This window comes from Zingiber officinale, chromosome 2B (genome assembly GCF_018446385.1).
Source record: "Zingiber officinale cultivar Zhangliang chromosome 2B, Zo_v1.1, whole genome shotgun sequence".
Classification (NCBI taxonomy): Eukaryota; Viridiplantae; Streptophyta; class Magnoliopsida; order Zingiberales; family Zingiberaceae; genus Zingiber; species Zingiber officinale.
In genome coordinates, this window is record NC_055989.1 from 139,447,332 (window position 1) to 139,474,249 (window position 26,918).

Sequence of the window (26,918 nt, forward strand, 5' to 3'; positions counted from 1 at the left end):
TTGTAAATTAAATTTTTATTAATAAAAACTTAAAAATTCCTGATAAATTATAATAAAATAAATTAATTAATTAACAACCAAATTAACTTTAAAGAAAAACAAATTAAATTATCAATCCAATCTAAATTTAATGAGTAAAAAAAATTTAAAACTACTAAATTTAACTTTAATCTATAAAAAATTAATTAAATCTAAAAATTAAAAATTATTGACCAAATCTAATTTAATTAATAAAAAATTAAAATTACCCATGAAATAAATCTTGATTCAAATGTACTTTAACCATAATTTTTAATATTTACTATTTAAACTCAATATATTTATAAAATAATAATCATATTTATTATATATATATTGGTGGACCCAATATAATATAATAGGGCCTAGCCATAGTGGAGAAAGTAGAGATGCTTTTAATTCTGGTCCTGCTTTAGTTTATTTGAATGTTAGTGATGTTGGTTTTTCATTTAGATGCAATTAGATTAGGTTTCGTTCCCTTTTTTCCTATGAATTGCGGGGTATGTTGTTTAAAAATGCACATGAAATAATAGGTTCATATACTCTGATCTTAGCACTTAGTAGAGAAATTTATTGGTGTGGGAAGCATCCGACGATCGAACCTAAGTTTTAATAATGACAAAGGGATTCAAAGTTAAGATTCCTTGTTATCTAATGTGCTTAAATGAGATTGCAAGAAAGTCCTAACTGCGGTTAGGCAGGTGAAAAACCCTAGGGAGTGGTAACCCTAGGTCTTTGGGGGTGGTAACCCTAGGTGGAAGGAAAATCCTAAGGGACAGTAACCTTAGGTCCTAGGGGGTGGTAACCCTAGGTGGTGAAAATTCTAAGGGGGGTAACCTTAGGTCCTAGGGGGTGGTAACTCTAGGTGGAGAAAAACCCTAGGGGTTGGTAACCCTAGGTCTTAGGGGGTGGTAACCCTAGGCAGAAAGTCCAGTCGGTCTGAAGGACCGGGCTGACATCAGGTAATCTCTCCTGAGAGGAGTAGGTGAGGACGCGTTCCCTGTAGAGGGAACAGTAGGCGTCGGGTCGACCTAGGGTTTCCGGTAAGAAATATGAAGTCAGACCCGGATAGTCCGGAGACTGTCAATTATTGTTTCTACTATATTTTATGGGTGCTAACATTGTCTTGCAGGGCATGCTGTTGTTTTGGGACTAACGCATCTTGCAGGTACAAAAAACCAACCTTAAGCCTCAGATTAACAGTGTCTGAGGCGCCTCCATAGAGCTTGGAGGCGCCTCCATGGAGCTTGGAGGCGCCTCGGGTGCAAAGCGGGAGCTGGCTGCGAAGCAGTGCTGGAGGCGCCTCAGATGAAGCTGGAGGCGCCTTGGACCAAGGCTTGAAGGCTCCTTGAAGAGGCTTGGAGGCGCCTTAAAGCAGATAAGTGTGACTAGTTCTGTGTTGATCCACGCGTGCGACTCGGGCATCCTGGAGGTGCCTCGAATGTGCTTGGAGGCGCCTTCAGCAGTGTATAAAAGGGGTTGTCGAGGCAGCACTTCAACAATCAATTGCCAAGCGATCCATCTACAACGTGCTGCTAACAAGACATTCCGGTTGAGCTACGACAAGTCTCCGACAACCCGACACTCCGATTTCTGTAATTTTTGTTATCGGTATTGCTCAAATTTCTATTGTACTTATTTCATACTTGTACCTTTTTTACGCGATTATAGTGATTGCCCAAAGTAAACGCTCAACGAGCGTGGGCCTTGGAGTAGGAGTCGCCCAAGGCTTCGAACCAAGTAAAAACACTTGGGTCTTTGTGTGTGTTGTTATTTTCCGCTGCTTTAACTCGATAGTTTTACGAATCCGATACGAAATAGCCACGAGCACTATTCATCCCCCTCTAGCACTTTCAATCCAACAATTGGTATCAGAGCGGGGTCGCTTCGATTTGGTGCAACCACCAATCAAGCAATTTTTTCGTGGTATTTTCAGTTTTTCGAAGTCAACCGGAATTAGTATAATTACTATATTCCGATCTATTTCTCGTTTGAATCGGTTTTGCTCGAGGCTGGTGCAACACCACTTGAGTTCGTTCTTTTTTTTTCCCGCACTACTAATCCAAGACCAAGTCTTGGAATAGATTTTATTGTTTTTGTCGTGTAAGGTATCAATGGCCCAACAAGAGGGTTATAGCACTGTCTGTCCCCCGCTCTTCACCAGAGAGGCCTTCGGTTACTGGAAAGGTAGAATGGAGAACTTCCTGAAGATCCAGTTCGAGACATGGATGATCGTCAAGACTGGTTTTGAGCTACCAACTGATAAAGACGGCAAACCTACACCCTGCGAGGACTGGGAACCAGCATTAATCAAGAAGGTGGAGGCAAATGCCAGAGCAACTTGTACCCTCCAGTGCAGACTAACAAAGGAGGAGCTAAACTGCGTCGGTCCATTCTCGAGCGCCAAGGAGCTATGGGAGAAGCTGATCCAGCTTCACGAAGGGACCTCCGATACCAAAGTAAATAAGCGAGATTTGTTATTCAATAAATTGTAAAACTTAAAAATGCAGGAAGGTGAGACGGCTAGCCAGCTCCACGCCCAAATTCAAGAACTACTAAATGAACTCTATGCGATCGGACAGAAGGTAGATAATCGGGACATCATAAGGTACTCCTTAAACGTCTTTTTGAGGAACACCTTGTGGGCATCCATGGTAGATGCCTATAAGGTTTCTAAGGACCTCTCTACTATTAAATTAGATGAGTTGTTTTCTGAGTTTAAGCTTCATGAACAGACTAACTCACGTCCGGCCGAGAAAGGGTTGGCTTTGATTGCAGGTACAGGAAGAGCACGCGAGTCAAAATCAAAATGTAGAACCGAACAAAAATCAGAAGAGGAACAAGATTCCGATGACGACGACGAGCTCACAAGCGAATTCGTCAACCTGATGAAAAAACTCTACAAAAAGAAGGGCTTCAACAAAAAGGATGTCAAAAAGGCCATCCAGACCAAAGAAGCCCAATCAAGCTCAAAGGTCAAATTCGAGGTGACTTGCTACGGGTGCAATTAGAAGGGGCACATCAAGGCGAACTGCCCGAACCAAAAGGATCCAAAGAAACCAAGAAGGAAGAAGGCTCTGAAGGCAACTTGGGACGAATCTTCTTCCGAGGAATCTGACGACGAAGAAGTCGAGCAGGCAAGTTTCCTCGCATTGACAGCCCGGGACTACACTAAAAGCGAGGATGAATCGGAAGCCGAGTCCAAGAGAAGCCACGGATCCACATCCGTTTTCGAAGAGCCAAACTCCTCTGTAAGTAAATGTCGTTTATACAGTTTAATCATTTATTTAATGCATAAAGTAGTCAAGTCCAAAGTTTGAATCAAGTCACTTACAAAGGAAGTAACTTCCCTTAAAAAAGTAACTAACCTCATAACCTTGCCTGACCCAATTTAGACTGGAAATTCAACTCAAGTACAAAAGCTTGAGGAAGAAAATTCTAGTCTGAAAACTCAGGTCAAGGATTTGGAGAAGACCCTAGAACGGTTTTCTTTGGGGTCCAAGAACCTTGACCTAATTCTTGGGACTCAAAGAGCCGTTTACAATAGAACTGGACTAGGTTTCAAAACCAAGAACAAATATCGATCCTATCTATCCTTAGTCAACAGACAAAATAGTAAACTAGTCCAAGCATGGGTACCCAAGTCCAACTTTGTCAATCAAGTTGGACTTGGTCAATATTGGGTCCCCAAGGATCAAGTACATTACCTTGATAGACTTTATCGAGGCTATGATCCAGGGGGAGAAAAAATAAAAATTATTTTAACTAATAAATAATAAATAAATAAAAATTATCTTAACAAATCTATAAATAAAAATTATCTTAACAAATAAAATTAAAAGGAATATAATTAAAACTTTAAAACAGTCAATAATGGAGGCTCCAGAAAAACTGACACCTCCAAAAGGAATCTACCCGACAGGGTAACTAAACGCAACCTACCCGGTAGAGTAATTAGGACTAGAATAAAAAAGGGCTAAGTTTAACTTGACCCACGGTACTGGTGAAGTATTGGATGATAGTACGTTAGGGAAGCTTAGTCTATGCATGTCTAGGAAGATATGACTTCGACCTGATGCATTCGGCTAAGTGGAACTGACCGAAGCTATCTTTTATGGATCCTAGCTAGTTAGACCAATGTTTTGTACTAAGTTCAGTGGGTAGGACTATTTGGAAAACCTCGAAGACATGGTTACTTTAATGATATCCGAGTGACTCACCTAACTGCAAGTCGACCCGGCATACTATTTGCAGTAGGTATGTGCGCAAGATATCAATCCTGTGCAAAAGAGTCACATCTAACATGTACTAAAAGAATACTTAGATACATTAAGGGCACCCTAAATGTAGGACTCTGGTACCCTAGAACCTGCACCTTTGACCTTTTTGGCTATTCTGATTCAGACTATGCCGGGTGCAAACTAGATAGAAAAAGCACAAGTGGTAGCTGTCAAATTCTAGGTTAGTGCCTAGTAAGTTGGTCAAGCAGAAAGCAACACTGCGTTGCTCTATCCACTACAGAAGCTGAATACATAGCCCTAGGAGAATGCGTTTCTCAACTTCTGTGGATGATGCATACACTAAAAGACTATCAACTAGAATATAGAAATACAAAAAATTTTATTGATAATATGAGTTCAATTAATCTAACCAAAAATCCAATTCACCACTCTAGAACTAAACACATAGAGGTAAAATATCATTTTGTAAGGGATCATGTAGCTAGAGGTGAAATTGTACTTAACCATGTTGAGTCCAAATTTAATCTAGCTGACATTTTCACAAAACCCTTACTTGAACTCGAGTTTAGTACACTTAGAAGACAAGTAGGAATGTGTTGGGTAAAATAGATCTTGATTTTCAAATAAATTTCCTACATCTAATTTTAAATTTTTTTAAAAAAATTACCTAATCTTAAAATTATCTTTTAAAATTCTAGGAAAAATAATATTTTTAAAAATCCCAATCTTATTAGTCTTTCAAAATTTCGACTTAGCCTAGAATCTTCCCCTTAGATATCATGCTCCCCTAGCTTCAGCCAGAGCATCCCACAAATACACTAGGCGTAACTTGTTTGTGATTGAAAGAAACTTAGAACGACGTGAGATGCACAGGGTACAGCCTGGACTCCAGAATGCATATCTCTGTGCATCATAGTGAGTCTGGACGTTAAAAATTAACGTTACATTAATCAAGTTAAATGATCCAGCCCTAGTCAAATCTAACTGGATTACTAACTTAACTTGACTAACCAAGTGAAAACTGTGGTCCTCTAGGCATACAGCCAGTAGCTAAATGTTAGACAGTTGGTGGAGGATATTAAAATTTCAAATTAACTCAGCTTGCACTTTAAGGCTCTGATACCCTGCTAAAGGAAATTGATTAATTTTCAACTCATGCTTGGACATTAGGGCTTTAAGCTTACTGCTCCTCCCTTGCCTTTAAGGATTTTCAAACCTCTTAAAAATTTCTTTTCTGACTTCTATAACCTTGATCAAGAATAACTAAGTCATATCAAAACACTTTTTGAACTTTATCTCAAAAATTAAGGTCCCTAGTTAACCCAAATTTTTAAAAAGCTTTTAAACTTTAAAAAAAAAAAGCTATTCAAAATTTATGATTTTTAAAGACTTTAAAAATTTAACGAAATATTTTTTCAACAAAACCTTTCAAAATTTCTCTTTTGCAAACTTAGCCTACTATTTTCGAAACTTGCCTTTCGAAAATCATTTTAAAATTTAACCTACCTTTGCACATATTTTGGCTAAGTTCTTCAAAACTAAGGTAATTTTAAAGTAAAACCTACTAGAAATATTGCTTGGTTGAAAACGTAATTTATTGGTTTTAAAAACTTAGACCTTTCAACTTGTCTCCTTCTTTCTCCAAAAGTTTTTTTTGATATATGGCAACGGGGGAGAGTAGGACAAATTCAAATTAAGTGTAGGACAAATTCAAATTAAGTATACTAATTTTAATTAAGTGATAAGAAAAACAGAGCTCTAATTAAGGGGGAGCCTTATACACGATGTTTTTAGCTTAAATCATGCTTGCACTGGTTATAGTTTGCTTATCTTTATTTTGTGCATCTTGTTTTACTTAACTTTGAATCTTTGTTGTCATAATAAAAAAGGGGGAGATTGTTGGTGCGAGAAGCATCCGATGATCGAACCTAAGTTTTGATAATGGCAAAGTGATTCAAAGTTAAGATTCCTTGCTATCTAATGTGCTTAAATGAGATTGCAGGAAAGTCCTAACTGCGGTTAGGCAGGTGAAAAACCCTAGGGGGTGGTAACCCTAGGTCCTAGGGGATGGAAACCCTAGGTGGTAGAAAAATCCTAAGGGGCGGTAATCTTAGGTCCTAGGGGGTGGTAACCCTAGGTGGTGAAAATCCTAAGGGGGGGGGGGGGTAACCTTAGGTTCTAGGGGTGGTAACCCTAGGTGAAAAAAACCCTAGGGGGCGGGAACCCTAGATCGTAGGGGGTGGTAACCCTAGGCAGAAAGTTCAGTCGGTCTGGAGGACCGGGTTGACATCAGGTAATCTCTTCTGAGGGAAGTAGGTGAGGACGCGTTCTCCGTAGAGGGAACAGTAGGCGTCGGGTCGACCTAGGGTTTCCGGTCGAAAATATGAAGTCAGAGCCGGACAGTCCGGAGACTGTCAATTACTGTTTCTACTATATTTTATGTGTGCTAACATTGTCTTGCAGGGTATGCTGTTGTTTTGGGACTAACGCATCTTGCAGGTACAAAAAACCAACCTTAAGCCTCGGATTAACAGTGTCCGAGGCGCCTCCATGGAGCTTGGAGGCGCCTCGAGTGCAAAATGGGAGCTAGCTGCGAAGTAGTGCTGGAGGCGCCTTGGACCAAGGCTTGAAGGCGCCTTGAAGAGGCTTGGAGGCGCCTTAAAGCAGAGAAGTGTGACCAGTTCTGTGTTGATCCACGCGTGCGACTCGGGCAGCCTGGAGGCGCCTCGGACGTGCTTGGAGGCGCCTTCAGCAGTGTATAAAAGGGGTTGTCGAGGCAGCACTTCAACAATCAATTGCCAAGCGATCCATCTACAACGTGCTGCTAACAAGACATTCCGGTTGAACTACGACAAGTCCCCGACAACCCAACACTTCGATTTCTGTAATTTTTGTTGTCAGTATTGCTCATATTTCTGTTGTACTTATTTCATATTTGTACCTTTTTTATGCGATTATAGTGTTGCTCAAATTAAACGCTCAACGAGCGTGAGTCTTAAAGTAGAAATCAACTAAGACTTCGAACTAATTAAAAATATTTGGATATGTGAGAAGATTTAGAACTGCTGCATTGTTAAGGGATATTGATGACATGGATTTATGTTTCTTAAGAGTTCTCTAAAAGTACAACTTTCTCCCTGACTTTTTTTTTTTTAATAGTAGTCCCTCTTGTAATTTACTGGGTATATGTAGTTAACATCATGCAAAAATAAATAAATAAATAGAATATACACTCATATACAAAGACGTTAGCACCTAGTTGAGAAAATTTTCCAAGATGGAGCATAGATACCAATAGATGCCCACTTGTTATAGAAAATAGAAAAATAAGTGCAGTGGATGATAAAAAATGGATAAGAAATTAGATATTGATCATGCATGCTGTTGGTGCAACCTTAGGTCAAGATTGACCTGGTTAACCCGACTCGAGTTGACCTGACTCGAGTTGTATTTTGATGTTTGACAAAAACAGAAGAGTTGTATTTTGATGGAAGATTGTTAGTGCAACCTTAGGTCAAGGTTGACCTGGTTGACCTGACTCGAGTTGACCTGACTCAAGTTGTATCTTGATGTTTGACAAGAACAGAAACTTGGGAGGTTGTGGGTGCAACCCTTGGTCAAGGTTGACCTGGTTGACCCGAGGTGAGTTGACCTGACTCGGAAAAGTCCAAGCAGGGAGCTTGGCATGGGAAAAGTCCAAGCAGGGAGTTTGGCATGGTGAAAAGTCCAAGCAGGGAGCTTGGCACGGGAAAAGTCCAAGTATGGAGACTTGTCACGGAGAAGTCCAAGTATGGAAACTTGGCATGGGAAGTCGGAGAGGGCTCGGTAGCTCGTTCTCCGGACTGAGGTCAGAGAGGGCTCGGGAGCTTGTTCTCTGGACCGGATGGAAGTCGGAGAGGGCTCGGTAGCTCGTTCTCCGAACTGTGGTCAGAGAGGGTTCGGTAGCTCGTTCTCTGGACCGGATGTGGAAAGTCCTGGTGAGTGAAGCCGGGCAGTTGGAAAGTCCTGGTGAGTGAAGCCAGGCAGACGGAAAGTCCTGGTGAGTGAAGCTGGGCAGTTGGAAAGTCCTGGTGAGTGAAGCCAGGCAGTTGGAAAGTCCTGGTAAGTGAAGCCAGGCAGACGGAAAGTCCTGGTGAGTGAAGCCGGGCAGTTGGAAAGTCCCGTGAGTGAAGCTGGGAAGTGGGAAAGTCAGGCAGTTGGAAAGTCCCGTGAGTGAAGCCAAGTTGGAAAGTCCCGGTGAGTGAAGCCGAGAAGTGGGAAAATCCTGGTGATTGAAGTCATGAGTGAAGCCGGGCAGATTAGAAATCCTGGTGAGTGAAGCCAGGTGAAAACTCTAGTAAGTGAAGCTAGGTGAAAGTCCTAGTGAGTGAAGCCGGGCAAGGAAAAATCCAGATGGATCAAGGGTGATCGGACATCTGGTGTTGAGAAGGTTAAGTAGGTCAAGGGAGTGATCGGATACTTGGCACGAAGAGAAAAGTCCAAGTGGGTCAAAGGGATTGACCGGACACTTGGTGGGGAGTCTTAGCAGGTCAAGGGAGTGACCGGACGCTAAGCATGATGTACCAACAGGTCAAGGTTGACCGGATGTTGGTGTGGGAGACTTGGGACTTGGTATTGGGAAAAACCAAGCTCTGGATCGATCTGGGGACCGATCCAGTGATACGACTGATCGGTCTAGTGACCGATCAGTAACCACACAGTGAGCTTCTGTGTGTTATCTGATCGGTCTGGAGACCGATCAGAAGGCCGATCAGAAGGAGGCAACAGGCTCGGGAAGGAACAGCTGATCGGTCTGGGGCCGATCAGCCTAGGGCCTGATCGGTCCCCATGACCGATCAGATAGGCTCTGGACCGATCAGGGTGGAGCCTGATCGGTCCAGGCCTAGCCGTTGTGACTCAACGACTAGGCTATTTCGGGCTTCTGTGTTCTGGCCTTTTTTCTTGTAGGTTCGCAGGTTGACTCAGGATATCAGAGGCCATATAAACGAGATCGAGGGCCTCTACAGATCTTCTCCTTCCTCCTCTGAACTGCTGTGCTCTTGAGCTTTGCTGAGCTCCGAAGCTTCGTGTGAGCTTCTTCGACTGTGTTGCTTGTTGGCATTCGTCCGTGAAGTTGGTGCTTCATCCGGGACTTCAGTCGACGAGAAGGCAAGCGAGTATTTGTACATTCATTGTATATTTTGTTCTTGCTCTTCTTTGTATCTCCTGTATTGCTTTTGCAAAATATTGTGGCGAGGTTTCTCCACCCAGAAGGAGTGTTACATTAGCCGGTTCTCCGGGGTCTCATCCACCGACAGATTGATCGGATTCGTCCACCTTACGGACACGCCGAGGAGTAGGAGTATCATCTCCGAACCTCGTTACATCTTCGTGTTGAGGTTTGCTTCTCCTTTCTCGTTTCTATTTGTTATTTCCGCTGCACTAACCCTAATCGTAGGAAGAAACGAAAGAATTTGGGGTCGGCTATTCACACCCCCCTCTCTAGCCGCGACCATCGATCCTAACAAGTGGTATCAGAGCGAGGTCGCTCTTCGCCGGATTAACACCCGAGGGAGCACAAGCTAGAGATGGATCAACTCGGAGAAGACATCACCATTCCACCCTTCTACGATCGCGACGACTTCGCGTATTGGAAGGTAAGGATGAAGTATTTCCTTATGACTAACATTGAAAATTGGAGTTGTGTACAATTATGTTTCACTCCTTCGATGGATAAAGAAGGAAAACCTCTTGAGAAGAAGAAGTGGACGAAGGAGCAAATCCACCAATCCACAATCAACGACGAGGTAATGAAAATATTTGAATTCTCATTACCTAACGATATATTGTGTAGGATAGGTGGATACAACAATGCCAAGGAGTTGTGGAACAACTTGGCTAAGTTCCATGAGGGGAACTCCATTTCAAGTCATGAAAAGGAGTCAAGTGAGCCAAGTAGCTCACATCATGGAGGAGAGGAATTAGAAGTTGAGGGCTACTCAACATCTAAGGAAGAAGAGGAGGAGAGTTCTTCTTCAAGATTGGAGCAAGAAGAAGAAGCATCTACTTCCGGAAGGGATGAAGAAGAAAGCATACAACCCATCTCAACCCTAGGTAACTCAAGCATTTCAATTTCAAATAAATTACACATAATGTGCTTTGAGTGTAGGGAGTATGGACATTACAAGAGTAAGTGTCCAAAGAGGGTTAGGAAGACTCCACCGGCGCCAAAGATCAAGGAAGCCGGAGTTCCGATACGCAAGAGCAAGGAGCACGTGGTGTGCTTCCAATGCAAGCGAAGGGGACACTATAGGAGTCAATGTCCAAGGGGGAGACAACCTCACAAGGACAAGAGATCGAGCACATGTATAGGGGGAGCTAGGGCAAACCCTAAGGTAATCTCTAAGGCTCATTTTTGCAATTCAAATAGAACACATGCTAGTGATTTTGTTGCAATTGTTAACAATAATAAGCATGATAACCTTAGGAACCAATACATGAGCTTAGGAGCCAAACATGTCAACCTAGATAAAGATAATACTAGAAATGTCAACCCTAGAATTAACCCATCTAAGGCTAAGGAAAATCTAGGTAGAAATCCCAAATCATCTAGACATATGCCTAGGAATACCTCAAAGAAAAATGATAAATTAAAGTTTGAGGTATTAGAGAAAGAAAATCAAGTCTTGAGGTCAAGACTTGACTCTCTAGAAAAATCTCTTGAGGATTTGACTCTAGGGTCTAGGGGTCAAAAACCCAAGTCCAAGGACATGAAAGGTTTGGGTCACAAACCTAAGTCCCAAATGGTGAAGCCCACTTATCACAATGTTCCATTCGATTATGGAACAAAATCTAGGGCTAGGAAGACCATCACCAAGGTCACAAGGGGAGTCACCCCTAGAGTTGATCTTGATGAGTCCCAAATGACCAAGGCTTCAAAGCCTAGGAGGGTCATTAGAAGGGTTGCTAGGGAAGTCATCCCTAGTGAATACTTAGTGAACCCAATGAGCTCCAATAGGTATTGAGTTCCTAGGAGCGTGATTTCATCACGCTAGATGAGTTAGGGTGTGCCAACCTTACTTGAATAGGTAGTTAACCTAATCATGGCAAAAGGTGACACTTTAGGAATTTTCAAGGTGCAATCAAGCCTTGAAAATGAAATTAAAAATTATTCCTAAGGTGATTAGGATGTGCCAATCACATTTGAGGAGTTCTCTTAGGTCAATTTAATTGGCACATAGTGATCTAAACATCCTTGGTATGTAATTTTAGGTCTATTACACTTAGGAATATAGAATTTATGGCAAAATGATCAAAATTATCAAAAATGGCAACTAAGGCTAGAATTAGGTATTTTCTATACCTTGACATGTTATCTGCCATATATTGTTTGCCATATGCCATGTTATGACATCATATTTAATTCATGATCATTTAAATGTCAGATAATGCTTAGGTTAGTTAAATGTCATGCTTTATTTAAGTTTCATACTTTATGCCATGACATCATGACATTGGCACATGTTTCCATTTATGATACAATTATATGCCATGTCATCATCTTGTGCATTAATGATCAATGAAATTGATTTAAGGACTAAAATACAATTTGATATGAAGATCAAATTGTTATTTAGAAAAATGCATGAGAACTTAGATTAAGCTAACCTAAACCCATATCTCACATCAAAATTGACTTGGATGTGTTTGATACACCTTAGATGTGTGTGATATATTAGGATGATGAGTTAGGAACAAGGTGCATAGTTCTTGTACCTAGATGAGCCTAATTCGAAATTAGGGATCATAGGGAAAGTTTATGTACAAGTCATGTACATTTAGCCCAAAGATTGTGGTCCTAAATTAAAGGGTTTAAAATCATTTCAAAATTGATTTGAAAAACTTTGATGAAGCTTTTCTAGTGATAGCTCTCATCATTGAGCAAAGTGATACAAAGATGAGTTAACTTTGAGCTATTTCAAAGACTTGTGAACTTTGTATCAAGATTGAAAAATGGAAGCTATTTTCATAGAAAACTATTTTTCCATGATAGTATGTGGTATGAGGAATGTATCCTCAAAATTTCACAATTTTTCGAATTTTCTGTGATTTTCTAGAGGTTTCTGAATTTCGGGAGAAGAAAAATTCAGAAATCAGAAATCAGAGTTGTGGACCGATCAGGAGGTTCCCTGATCGGTCCAGGTCTGTGTGGATCGGTCACTGGACCGATCCAAAGGGAGCCTGATCGGTCCGGTGACCGATCAGGGCGTGCCAACCTGCTGAATTTCGACTGTTTGTCTGAAATTGCAGCTGTGGAAGTGGTGTTTTAGAGTTCTAAAGGTTTGAAACTCTCCAAGACATTGTTGGTGCAATGGTCAAGGGGGAGTTGATCTTTAGGGGGAGTTTTACGTATTAGTCAAGGGGAGTTGACTTTTAGGGGGAGTTTTTACTCCTAAAGACTTGAGTGATATGGGATTATCACTACGTTAATTGTTGAACCTTAGTATCAAGGGGGAAATTAAGAGTTTCAATGAAAGGTATGAGACTTTCATTAGGAAGAAACTCTTAACCTTGATTCACTCTTTTTGATGTGTGTCAAAAAGGGGGAGAGTGTAGGTTTGGGGAGAATGTTCAAGGAAGAACATTAGAAAACCTAAGTTAGGTTATGGTTTTGTCAAACATCAAAAAGGGGGAGATTGTTGGTGCAACCTTAGGTCAAGGTTGACCTGGTTGACCCGACTCGAGTTGACCTGACTCGAGTTGTATTTTGATGTTTGACGAAAACAGAAGAGTTGTATTTTGATGGAAGATTGTTAGTGCAACCTTAGGTCAAGGTTGACCTGGTTGACCTGACTCGAGTTGACCTGACTCAAGTTGTATCTTGATGTTTGACAAGAACAGAAACTTGGGAGGTTGTGGGTGCAACCCTTGGTCAAGGTTGACCTGGTTGACCCGAGGTGAGTTGACCTGACTCGGAAAAGTCCAAGCAGGGAGCTTGGCATGGGAAAAGTCCAAGCAGTGAGTTTGGCATGGTGAAAAGTCCAAGCAGGGAGCTTGGCACGGGAAAAGTCCAAGTATGGAGACTTGTCACGGAGAAGTCCAAATATGGAAACTTGGCATGGGAAGTCGGAGAGGGCTCGGTAGCTCGTTCTCTGGACCGGTCGAGAGGAGCTCGTTCTCTGGACCGGATAGAAGTCGGAGAGGGCTCGGTAGCTCGTTCTCCGAACTGTGGTCAGAGAGGGCTCGGTAGCTCGTTCTCTGGACCAGATGTGGAAAGTCCTGGTGAGTGAAGCCATGCAGACGGGAAAGTCCTGGTGAGTGAAGCCAGGCAGTGGGAAAGTCCTGGTGAGTGAAGCCAGGCAGTTGGAAAGTCCTGGTGAGTGAAGCCAGGCAGACGGAAAGTCCTGGTGAGTGAAGCCGGGCAGTTGGAAAGTCCTGGTGAGTGAAGCCAGGCAGACGGAAAGTCCTGGTGAGTGAAGCCGGGCAGTTGGAAAGTCCTGGTGAGTGAAGCCGGGCAAGGGAAAATCTAGATGGATTAAGGGTGATCGGACATCTGGTGTTGAGAAGGTCAAGTAGGTCAAGGGAGTGACCGGATACTTGGCACGAAGAGAAAAGTCCAAGTGGGTCAAAGGGATTGACCGGACACTTGGTGGGGAGTCTTAGCAGGTCAAGGGAGTGACCGGACGCTAAGCATGATGTACCAACAGGTCAAGGTTGACCGGATGTTGGTGTGGGAGACTTGAGACTTGGTATTGGGAAAAACCAAGCTCTGGATCGATCTGGGGACCGATCCAGTGATACGACTGATCGGTCTAGTGACCGATCAGTAACCACACAGTGAGCTTCTGTGTGTTATCTGATCGGTCTGGAGACCGATCAGAAGGCCGATCAGAAGGAGGCAACAGGCTCGGGAAGGAACAGCTGATCGGTCTGGGGACCGATCAGCCTAGGGCCTGATCGGTCCCCATGACCGATCAGATAGGCTCTGGACCGATCAAGGTGGAGCTTGATCGGTCCAGGCCTAGCCGTTGTGACTCAACGGCTAGGCTATTTCGGGCTTCTGTGTTCTGGTCTTTTTGCTTGCAGGTTCGCAGGTTGACTCAGGATATCAGAGGCCATATAAACGAGATCGAGGGCCTCTACAGATCTTCTCCTTCCTCCTCTGAACTGCTGTGCTCTTGAGCTTTGCTGAGCTCCGAAGCTTCGTGTGAGCTTCTTCGACTGTGTTGCTTGTTGGCATTCGTCCGTGAAGTTGGTGATTCATCTGGGACTTCAGTCGACGAGAAGGCAAGCGAGTATTTGTACATTCATTGTATATTTTGTTCTTGCTCTTCTTTGTATCTCCTGTATTGCTTTTGCAAAACATTGTGGCGAGGTTTCTCCACCCAGAAGGAGTGTTACATTAGCCGGTTCTCCGGGGTCTCATCCACCGACGGATTGATCGGATTCGTCCACCTTACGGACACGCCGAGGAGTAGGAGTATCATCTCCGAACCTCGTTACATCTTCATGTTGAGGTTTGCTTCTCCTTTCTCGTTTCTATTTGTTATTTCCGCTGCACTAACCCTAATCGTAGGAAGAAACGAAAGAATTTGGGGTCGGCTATTCACACCCCCCCTCTCTAGCCGCGACCATCGATCCTAACACATGCTTGGTCAACTGGTGCATTTTTAGAGAGCTGTGATGCTGAAATCAACAACTTAATTTGTGTTTCATAAGGGTTTTCTAAAGAATATAATCTTCTTCCTTAGCTTCTTTAGCTGCTCTTTTACCAGAATATATTGAAGGGATTAAAATTTTACAAATATGAAGAGAAAAAAAGGACCTGCAAATGAGAAAAAAAGGAATGGTTGCTCTTTTACCAGAAAAGCTGTTGGTGCAATCGACCTAGGTTTTGATGTGTGTGTCAAAGAGTTTAAGTTAGGCTTTCATATGTATTTGATATGTGTTTGAGTCATGCAGGACTTGGTGGAACACATAAGGACTTGGTGTGACCAAGTTCGGGAAGCTCATCCAAGGGCTCGGATCGTTGAGTCGGTGAAGAATGGTGTGGAATACATCCGAGGGACCGCGCGGACGAGGAGCAATGGAGTGGAGCCGAAGGAAGTAGACTTCATGGCAACGTGAAGGATGGCACGGAGAGGAGCCGCGGGCTCGGGTGCATCTGAGGGACGAAGGCCGAGGAAGAGGACTTCAAAGGCGACTCCGGAAAGGATGAGAGGAGTGAATGTATTGGGACCAGTCGACTGGTCATGGGACCAGTCGACTGGTCCTAAGACCAGTCGACTGGTACATGACCGTTGGCAGAAAACGGGCTCTAAAGAGAGCCGTTGGCGTTGCCTAACGGCTAGCACCAATCGACTGGTGCATGGACCAGTCGACTGGTGTCAGGGTTTGAGTTGATTGGTGATCAACTCTTTCCTCTTATTTAAGGGGAGCTTTGGGGCATTGAAGGGGTTACTGATACTCATTGTAAACCTTCTGAATCTTGCCCAAAGCTTCCAAGCCAACTCTCTTCCTTCTAACCCTAAGTTTCATCTTGTAAAGAGGAAGAGAACTTTGTGAGAGGTTTGCTCCACCGAGAAGGAGAAGCTTTAGCCGGAGATTGCCGGGGACTGATCCACCAAAGGATCGAGGGCTCGTCCACCTCAAGGACACGTCGTGGAGTAGGAGCAAGCAATCTCCGAACCACGTTACATCGAGCGTGTTAGCGTTTGTATTCTCGTTTGTGTTTCATTGTTTTTAGTTTCTATATTTCCGCTTGCGCAAACTAACGTATTGTAGAGAAGAAATCGATTTGGGGGTGGCCTAGCTATCCAACCCCCCTTCAAGCCGGCCACCGATCCTCCAACAATTGGTATCAGAGCGAGGACACCCTTCAACGGACTAATCGCCAAGAAGAGCATTTCATCAAATGGCCGGCTCAAACTTTCATCCATCCAAATTCGAAGGCGACTTCTCTTGGTGGAAGAAGAGAATGGAGGTATTTTTCAATACCGATTTTGACATATTCCTAATCATGAGAAATGGTTTTGAAGAGCCAAAGGATGAACGCAATGAGACAATCGACATAACAAGATGGACCAAGAAGCAAAGAGAAGAACATGTAGCGAATTCTAAAGTCATACATCATCTACAAAATGTCCTTCCCCAACAAGAACTAACGAGGGTTGGAACCTACTCAAGCGCTAAGGAGTTATGGGAAAAGCTAGTGGAGCTTCATGAAGGGACATCGGAAGCGAAATTGGCAAGAAGAGATCTCCTTCGAACTCAACTCAACAATATCAAGCTTGAGAAAGGAGAAAAGGTATCAATTTTACATTGTAGAATTAAGGAGATTATTAATGGACTAACAAGTGTAGGTGAGACACTTTCAAATCGAGACGTGATTACGAAAGCCCTAAATGCTTTTCCAAGATCCACAACTTGGAGTTCCATTGTAGATACATATTACATATCAAAGGACCTAGAGAAATCCTCTCTAGATGAACTCTTCTCAACAATGGAGCTTCATGAAACAAGAGTTGAGGGATTGGATGGAGAAGCTCATAGATCAAGAGGAGTAGCCCTTGTGGCAAACAAGGGAAAGGGGAAGAAGAAAGCTCTATCTCCATCATCTTCCGATTCCGAGGAGTCAAGTGCCTCAATGGATAGTGACCAAGAGGCGTATATGGTAAGGAAGATGAGAAAAGCATTTAAATCTTTTTCTACTAACAAATCTCATGCTAGGAAAAGCTCAAGAAGTAAAAGTAGAACAATGAGGGTAATTTGCTACAATTGCCAAGGAGAAGGACACAAAAGAGATGATTGTCCTCTCTTGAAGAAGAAGGAAGGGAAGAAGAAGGAAGGGAAGAAGACAAAAGAAAAGGGGAAGAAGGCTCAAAACCTAAAAGCAACATGGGATGATCCTTCATCATCATCGGAGGAAGAAGAGCATCACATAGTCAATTTTGCTCTAATGGGAATTGATGATGTAGCCTCCACCTCATCCAAACAAGAAGAAGGAAGGAGCTCAAGTGAAGGTGAAGAAGGGAGCTCAAGTGAAGGGGGAGGTCAAACTTCGGATTCGGACTTCTCGGTAAGTGAGGTACATAATCTTCCTCCTCATATTTTAATTAAAATTATTTCAAGCACAAATGATGACTTGTTCAAGGTAAAAAGGAAAAACAAGTCTTTGAAACATGATATTAGCATGCTTGAAGAAAAATTAGAATCCATGTGCTCTAAGGACAACAATAAGCATGCTTTTTCTTCCTCAAGTTCAAATGTATCATGTTTAGAAGAAGAAAATAGGGAATTAAGGGAAAAGATAGAATACCTTACCAATGCCCTTAGGAAATTTGAAATTGGCTCTAAAACCCTAAATATGATCATTGGGAGCCAAAGGGCAAATTTTAAGAAAAATGGGATAGGATACAATGAACAAAATAATGAAAAGACCTATCATTGTCTACTTGCTAAAGGGCAATCCAAGATAAAGACCATAGATAGGAAATGGATCCCCAAAGAGTACTTGGTCAACCCAATTAGAAAGAATTTCTATTGGGTGCCAAAATCAATCCTCAAGGGTTAGAGGATTTTATGGCAAGTCAACCATGGAAGTCAATAATTCAAATTTTTCCTATATGGTTGACTTGAGACCTTAAGGGAGAGGGCTTAGCCTTGATAGAGATTTATGATCAAGAGGGCTAAGTAGAGGTTACCTTTATCTCACAATGATTTGTATTATTTTCTAACCATGAATGTGAGATATTAGGATGATACAAATAATTCACTTATGCTTATGGCATTTTGATGAGTTATGAAGTGTATCAATGTTTAGTGATCATAGGCCAACTATGGGGAAAGCAAATGTTTAATTAATGGACATCTTGCCCATAGATCATAGTTGGATATTTTAAATGTTTTGAAAATAATTCTATGTTTTATTTACTATGGTGTAGCTATATTAAAACATATGATTGAAAAACTGAGCTTGAAATTGATACAAACTTGATTGATTTTTAAAGTGTTTGAGTTTTTATCAAAACTTCAAAAATATGATGACTTTTCATGAAAACATATTTTTCTTAGTTAAAGAACATTATAAGAAATATGTGTTCAAAATTTCATGATTTTTTGAATTTTCTGGAATTTTTTATGGATTTCTGAAGTTGGCTGCCGTAGGCTGAAATTGATGTTCAGTTTGTGCCAGTCGACTGGTGCAGATACCAGTCGACTGGTACCAGCCTTTCAGCATTCTGTTGGTCTTTAAAATCAAATTTTTAGTTCAAATTTGGTTGGAACTGATACCATAGTATGTGTACGTATCTGGTACAATATTTTTGATAGTGTCAAAGGGGGAGAAATGGGTAGGTTTAAGTTAGAAATCTACTTGGGTGCAAATCTTTGAAAATTAAGATTAAGAGCATGTGTTAAGGGGGATCTTGGGTTTTATGCTTCATATTTACATATTGCTTGTACTTTTCAAAGTTGTTATTGGTGTCTAACTTAAACATATTGCCACACATCAAAAAGGGGGAGATTGTTGGTGCAATCGACCTAGGTTTTGATGTGTAAGATCATAGTTTATATGTATTTGATATGTGTTTGAGTCATGCAGGACTTGGTGGAACACATAAGGACTTGGTGTGACCAAGTTCGGGAAGCTCATCCAAGGGCTCGGATCGTTGAGTCGGTGAAGGATGGTGTGGAAGACATCCGAGGGACCGCGCGGACGAGGAGCAATGGAGTGGAGCCGAAGGAAGTAGACTTCATGGCAACGTGAAGGATGGCACGGAGAGGAGCCGCGGGCTCGGGTGCATCTGAGGGACGAAGGCCGAGGAAGAGGACTTCAAAGGCGACTCCGGAAAGGATGAGAGGAGTGATCGGGACCGCCGATGGTCATGGGACCACCGATCGATCCAGCCACGAACGCATGTACATTCGTTGTCGACTAAGGGACCACCGGTCCTAATACCAGTCGACTGGTACATGACTGTTGGCAGAAAACGGGCTCTAAATAGAGCCGTTGGCGTTGCCTAACGGCTAGCACCAGTCGACTGGTGTCGGGGTTTGAGTTGATTGGTGATCAACTCTTTCCTCTTATTTAAGGGGAGCTTTGGGGCATTGAAGGGGTTACTGATACTCATTGTAAACCTTCTGAATCTTGCCCAAAGCTTCCAAGCCAACTCTCTTCCTTCTAACCCTAAGTTTCATCTTGTAAAGAGGAAGAGAACTTTGTGAGAGGTTTGCTCCACCGAGAAGGAGAAGCTTTAGCCGGAGATTGCCGGGGACTGATCCACCAAAGGATCAAGGGCTCGTCCACCTCAAGGACACGTCGTGGAGTAGGAGCAAGCAATCTCCGAACCACGTTACATCGAGCGTGTTAGCGTTTGTATTCTCGTTTGTGTTTCATTGTTTTTAGTTTCTATATTTCCGCTTGCGCAAACTAACGTATTGTAGAGAAGAAATCGATTTGGGGGTGGCCTAGCTATCCAACCCCTCTTCAAGCCGGCCACCAATCCTCCAACAAAAGCTACTTTAGCTTCTTTGTCTGAGATTTTGGATAATGTTTGGCAATTGGCAGTAGAATTTCTTTTGATTTTTCAATGAGTTTTAAATATATTGTATAGAAAATGATTTAGATTGCTTCCTTGGTTATTGCTTGAATATTTACCACGGTAAGGGTACTCAGTTATCTCTCAGGTACCTATGATTGAATTCACAGCTATACCGTATTTGTAGAAATTTTTTCCTATAAATGAGATTTATAACTAAAGGATGCTGGACTTCTGGGCCGCTCACTGTAAATGCTTCCCAATTTATACTGATAGTCGGTGGGAAATTTTCGTAGGTAAAGAAACCATTGATTGACTATTATTTATTTTTTGTTGGATTGTTAGGGATATAACTTGAATTATTCAAAATAGAACATCTATTGTAAAGAATGAAAAGACATTGATATCCTTTTTCTTATAAAGAGAGATCATCAAATTAGTGAAAACATTTCAATTTCTAAAATTCCTATAATGTAACATCAATCTAGTGAAAAAATTTTAATTCGTAGTATCTAAATTCCTTCCTCTCCTACCAATGACCATCAATTATCCTCTATTTGTCTTGAACGATATTGAAAAAAGGAAATATATATGTGAATATATGTCAATGTATAAGATGAGATAAGATGTCCATATATAAAGATAAGGTCTTATCAACTAAATTTGTTGAAGTATTTGGGTATAAAATTTGGAAGTCAAAATCATCGATTTAAGAAAAAATGATTTCAAAAATTTAATTGGTTGGAGTATTTATCGTCAAGAAATAAAGCATATTATTTTTATTATTAGCTTTTTTTTGAATGATATTAATTCGTCTTATACTTGACACTGGTCAATTAAGGATTTGACAATTGAAAAAGAATAAACAAAAGAAAAATATGTACATTTTTTTTTTTTGCCTATATTGGTTCTGCAACTTCTTCGTCTCATACTATGTGTGAGAGAATAACTGAAAATTTGACGATGCACTAGCAACATATTGATAATGTGATGTGTGTCCAATCTAAAGAGGAAAAGGAGAAAAATTATTTGCGTATGAGGATCTTAATTGAAACGGTTAGCTAGCTAACACTTCAATGTAGTGCTTTTAGAGGTAACAACAAATGTTGGCGGGAAGACTTTCTTTATAAAATTGATGTGTCTGGTCTTGATTGTCTATATAAGATCAATCTTTCTTGTCAGTAAACTACAGTTGAATATCATAACCACTTTGATGCTTTTAATGTAATAATAAATTCATTTTGATGGAGTTAAGATACTCGGTTCAATGAATCATCAGTGAAATTTTTTTTTTTTTAGTACATTTTTAGATCCTAAAAATTCATTTGAATCATTTAATAGTGATGATATGTACATTATAAACTTGATGTGATATAGAATTTGATGATTTATATACTTGTCAAATTGTGTCAGCAATTGACTAAGAGTGGGTATCAAAGATTTATGCTATGTTAACTAAATTAATTCATTTTAATTTGACGTTATCTGTTTATACCGTCACTACTGAGCGAGTATTTTTAGCCATGAAACATGTGAAGACGACATTTCGTAATAAAATGGAGGAGGACTTTTTTGCTAATTGCTTGACATTTTATATTTAATGAGATTTAACTAAGGATATAGATGTGATCTCATTATAAATGAATTTTATATTTTAAAACCTAGTAGGACACAACTTCGTTGAACATAATAACTTTTCTTATATAATTGATTATATATTTTTTTATAATAAACTTTTCTTATATAATTGATTATATTTTTTTTATAATAATATATAATTTATTACATTATGTTCGAGCTCCCCAACTCTAAGTTTAAACCGGTAAATGAATGTAGATCTTAGATATTGGTGCAATTAAACTTCACTCTAGTGTTATTAGGTGTTATAATGTTTGTCTTTAATCTTTAAGCAAATGATTGAGTTTAATATTTAAATTAGGTTGATCTATTCGTTGACTAAATATATAATTGGATTGGATGAAGTATCTAAGAATTTATAAGATTCGTGGGAGATATGAACAATGATGAGATTGAATTTTTCTTATGAGCAAATGATAAGAGAAGAAGACAAGTTAAGGAGATGTTGTATAACAGATCGATATGACGCGGGGTAAATGAACGGCCTAGATTATATCTTTAATGTTGGTGCAATTGAACTTCACTTTAGTCCTATTAGGTAGTATAGTGTTTGTATTTAATATTTAAGCAATGTGATTGAGTTTAATATGCAAATTATGTTCATATATTAAATAGATGATTGACTAAATATCTAATTGGATTAGATGAATTGTCTAAGATTTTGTAAGACTTGTGGCAGATATGAACAATGACGAGACTAAATTTTCCTCCGTCCGATCGATTATGAACGAATGAAAAGAGAAGAAGACAAGTTACGAGATGTTATATAGCGGAATGGTGCAACATGGGTGAATGAACCATCGAGATTGGATCTTAGATGTTGGTGCAATTAAACTTCATTGTAGTCTTATTAGGTGTTATAATGTTTGTATTTAATGTTTAAGCAATGTGATTTAGTTTAATATTTAAATTAGATTGATACACTAAATAGGTAATTGAGTAAATATCTAATTGGAATGGATGAAGTGTCTACGAATTTGTAGGACTCGAATATGAGCGGATGATAAGAGACGACAAGTTAATGGGATGTTGTATAACGAAACAATATGTCCTTGTTAAATTTAACGATTGAGGTTAGATCTTAGATGTATTAGGTGTTATAATGTTTGTATTTAATGTTTAAGTAATGTGATTGAGTTTAATATTTAAATTAGGTTGATATATTAAATAGGTGATTGATTAAATATCTAATTGGATTGGATGAAGTGTCTAAGAAAAAAATTCAATAAATATTAGTAAGTGAAAAGTTCAATAAGAGTTGATAAGTAAAAAAATCCAACGTGTGTTGACAAATGAAAAAGTTTGCAAGTGTTAGCAACTGAAAAGTTGTTAAACTATCAAAAAGTGAAGAAAGTCTAACAAATATTGAAGGGAATTGTCCACATGAGTTGACATTGGATGGATGAGATTTTGACATGTCAAATTGATTGGTGAAAAAAAGTCTTGGTCGATCACCGTGGGACTTCGAGTCAAGGTTGACCTAAGGTTAAGCAAGTAGAAATTCTAATAAGTCAAGAGTGACTATCACTAGGCAAATGATAAAAATTTTGAAGGTAAGGCCTTTTGCAAGTGAAAGCCTCAAAGGTAAGACCTCTTAGCAAGTGAGTTTTAGAGGCTAGGCTTTTTGGAAAGTTGAAGCATTGAAAGGCTAAAGAAATGAAGTGATCGGTTATTCATTCTCCTCTAGCCTCACCGAACGATCCAATAAGTGGGATCAAATTAAGATATTTTGAGAGGATAAATCGTTAACCAAGAAAAGAGCTAAAGGAGTTGATGATTTAAAAAGAAAAAGTCATTGGATACTTAATAAGTGGTATCAGAGCAAGAATGTTCTTGAAGGAATAACCACCATGATGCACAAAGCTAGAGAAACAAAGAATCAATCAGAAGTGAAGCTCCTTCCTCGTGGAGTTTGAAATAGTCCTTGGTCACGATGTCAACCTTCCACTACTATTTAACAAGAAATATTTTTCCATTGGAAGTGTTACAAGAAGACATTCACACAAATTAACATCATGAATTGGCACACCTTGAAAAGGGGTTTTAAAGCTCCCAAGGACCAGAAGGGAAAAGTTGAATCGAGGAGCAAATCTAAAGATTCAAGCAAATAATAGGATAATCAATTTATTGATTGATGTTTTGTGTAAACATGTCTGGTGTAAAATAGGTGATTATAAAGATTCTCAAGATTTATGGCAGAAGGTAGGAAACCTCCTTGAGAATCCTTCACTAGCACAAGAAATGAAAGAGTTCAAGGATAAGAACTCGTCAGCTCAAACTGAGAAGAATAGATGAGAGGTATTCGATAGCATTGCCATATTGCTGATCATACAAGTGAACCGAAACTTTCTCAAGCTATATCTGGTGTCGTCTCATGAGTCAGTATCACCGCGACTGATTGTCTAGTAGGTATCTGTGAAGATCTGATGGCCGATAGACTCCAGCAGATAATTCTCAGTATTACCAATAACCAACAAGACCATGGAAAATAACCTTCCTCGAAAGAAAATGGCTTAGCACAATACATTAGGATTTCAAGTCAGCACTTGATTCTCCCTGGAAACATAAAAACTTATTAATTGAGAGTAAATTAAAAACTTCCTAAGAACATCAAACTTAATTGAACATTAACTGGAATGGAGAGTTAGCAGATTCAAATGGTTGGCCAAGTTATACGCGAAGCTCCAAAAGGTCCAGAACTTGTGCATTCTCACGTTCATCAAGATACTTTCCTGGTTTAATCTGCAACGAAGGAAATTTAGATCGCTTTCAGATTTAATTTTTTGCATGCCAAAATTGATAACATCCTGGTTTTCAGAAATTTAATGTAGCATATATAGTAGATTGGAGAAGGCAGTAAGCTGTGTCTTTCCCACACAGTAGCAGTCGAAGCACAAGGACTTTCAGGGTATATTGTTGGGTAATTTACTAAATCATGCGTCTAAATTTAAGGAATATTCAAAACAAGTACCTAAGTTTGATATTTAATAAAGTGCACATTTGTTTCCTAAAATATGCCTCCACTCATTACAGCCCCAAACAAATGTTTTATTTACCTAAACCGAATTGTAGAACTTAAGCCAAAACTCTCTCCTCTCTTCGCTGACGAACTATGGAACCCTAGGCCATGAAATTGCGGTCGCCGTGATTTTGTGGTTAGATCGCGAGCCTTTGAAATCAGCGAGCTCATTTGCGACCAAGCGGCCGCGATATCATAGCCACCACAAAATGGCCAGCAACTCATTGCCAAATCACAGTTATTCATGGACACAAATGGTCTCGAGCACACGCAAATGGCCGCAAGCAGCCGCAAGCTTGTGAATACTTGTGTCCACAACTAGGTGGTTGCGATTTTGTACGATATAGCCATGAACTCACGGCCATTTGTGGTGGCCATGAGCTTGTACCATCCATGAACTCCGCCACAATTTCACGACCAAGCCACTGCAATTTCAAGGCTATATCATAGTTGAGCCATGATTTCATAGCCGTGAGCTTGCATCGAGATCAAGATCTGGTCGTGGTTTGAATGTTGTGAATTTCGTCATGAGCTCATGGCTGCAACATCGCAGTCATGCAGCTGTGAATGCTCATGTCTAGCTGCAAAATTGCAACCGAACACTGATCGCCAAGCTCCATTGAGTTCAATGGTGGTTGCAATTTTGCAGTGAGGGGTTCTATGCTTCAATTTAAGAAAAAAATGGTTTGATTTGGTTTGAGGTTCTAATGGCTGGAGGTGTATTTTAGGAAACAAGTGCGCCCTTTTTGTAAATATCAAAGTTATGTGAGAGTTTTGAGTATTCTTAAACTTAGGTGTGTGATTTGATAAATTTCCCTATATTGTTTCCCATACACTCGTGTGGTCCCTGTGTGTCTATTTACATAGGATAATTCTTCAAAAGGACCATTCTTGCATTGACCATCTAGCACAGGACTAAGAATTTGTGATAACATAAGCAATTAAGAGACAAATGGTGGCTGTGGTTGCGATCTCGAGCACTCCTTCCACAATTAGTAAGGTTTTTATTAGGCATAACTACAGGTTTTGAGTGTGGTGTAGAGTGAGATAACGTGAAGCAGAGGTGACTTGTTTGCACATGTCCTTCACTTTAAAAATTACAAATAAACAATTAAGACTCAAAACTCTCTTCTGTTTAAAAACCACAAGAAATATAATTCCTACCGGATCCCACATTCATACCATTAGAGGTGTGCCAAGTGTTCTCATCCAAAGGTTCTTGAAAAGCACTAAGTGAACGACAAAATCTGTCCACAAGGAAAAAGAATAACTTGCCAAATCTAAGGATCTCTAATGACCTAATGATCTTGGATTCACTCATTACAAACTTGTTGGGATCGCCTTGGACACACTCATTACATAACTTGCCAAATCAAACGATTTCGAATGACCTATGTTACTAGGATTCAGTTACGAGCACCCGACACTGATATGAATTTAGGTATTCAACATGACTCTTTCTACTAAAATTCACACATGATCCAAAGTAGTAACAATGTGGGACTACGAAAGTTAGAGTTGGTCAAGATGGTTTTGCAAGACGTCAAGTGTTTTTGGCTTTCCACACTGCCGATGCCCTGTGGGATTAATGACAAGTTGTACTCTATCTGCAGATCTTTTGTTTGGAAATAAAGAGAGCTGAAGGATTAAGAACATCTTTGTAACAGTACCTCTTTAAGAATCTGTTTAGATAAGAAGAATGGCTCTTTTTCCTGAATGCCACCATTGTCCTTGAAAATCTTTTGTAAATCCTAGAAGAAATAAATTGTGTTAATTAGCAACAAGAAGCAAAAGTTTGAAAAATGAAATAATAAAACACAAGGAGCATAAACAAGTTGCGAGACCCAACTCCCTAGGTTCAGTTCAATGGATGCTATTCCATCATTAAATGCTATTTATCAGCAATAATAAAACTTAAAGGAGTATGCCATCACAGAAGAAATTGAGCTGGGCCATTCGCTAGCAAGTGGATAAATAAAACAATATAGTCAAGTCAATACGCCTGGAAGAAATATCTCCCTACATGTCACTCTAATGCATTCATCACATAGCTAAACTATTTGCCACATATTATTGCATATAATTTGCCGCATATCACTCTAATACATCCATAACATAGATGAACTATTTGCCACATATGATCCCATATAATTTGATGATCTCATGGCAATTGCAAAAATATACTTATAGGCATTATAATGGTGAATATGTTTCAAATGTTAGACGGGCTCGGGGTGACCTCATGACTATATTTTACTCAAAAATGATACAATAGATAAACCAGTAAAGGTTTGAACTTTAAACTTTTTTTTTAGTTTAATAATTGTAGTAAACCTGATATATTTTACACTGTTTTAGCAACTGAATTATTGTAAGAACAATCAATGAGACCAGTGATGGAGACCTGCTGCAGAAGGAAAGGGGTCATCACCCACAAAAATTCAACTTCATACTTCACATTTAGAAAGAAATTAAAAAAATATA

General features: G+C 40.1%; 1 protein-coding gene across 1 annotated transcript in view; it reads right to left on the reverse strand.

Moving 5' to 3' along the window:
* Window positions 1–23,513: 23,513 nt before the first annotated feature.
* LOC122047450 (probable inactive ATP-dependent zinc metalloprotease FTSHI 5, chloroplastic) overlaps window positions 23,514–26,918 on the reverse strand; it is a 50,241-nt gene continuing 46,836 nt past the window's right edge. The window contains exons 18-20 of the mRNA XM_042608767.1: window positions 26,105–26,185; window positions 24,048–24,157; window positions 23,514–23,971 (exon numbers count right to left, since the gene is read on the reverse strand). Coding sequence (XP_042464701.1) covers window positions 24,086–24,157; window positions 26,105–26,185 — 153 coding nt within the window. The 3' untranslated portion in view covers window positions 23,514–23,971; window positions 24,048–24,085. The remainder of the gene's footprint in view (window positions 23,972–24,047; window positions 24,158–26,104; window positions 26,186–26,918) is intronic.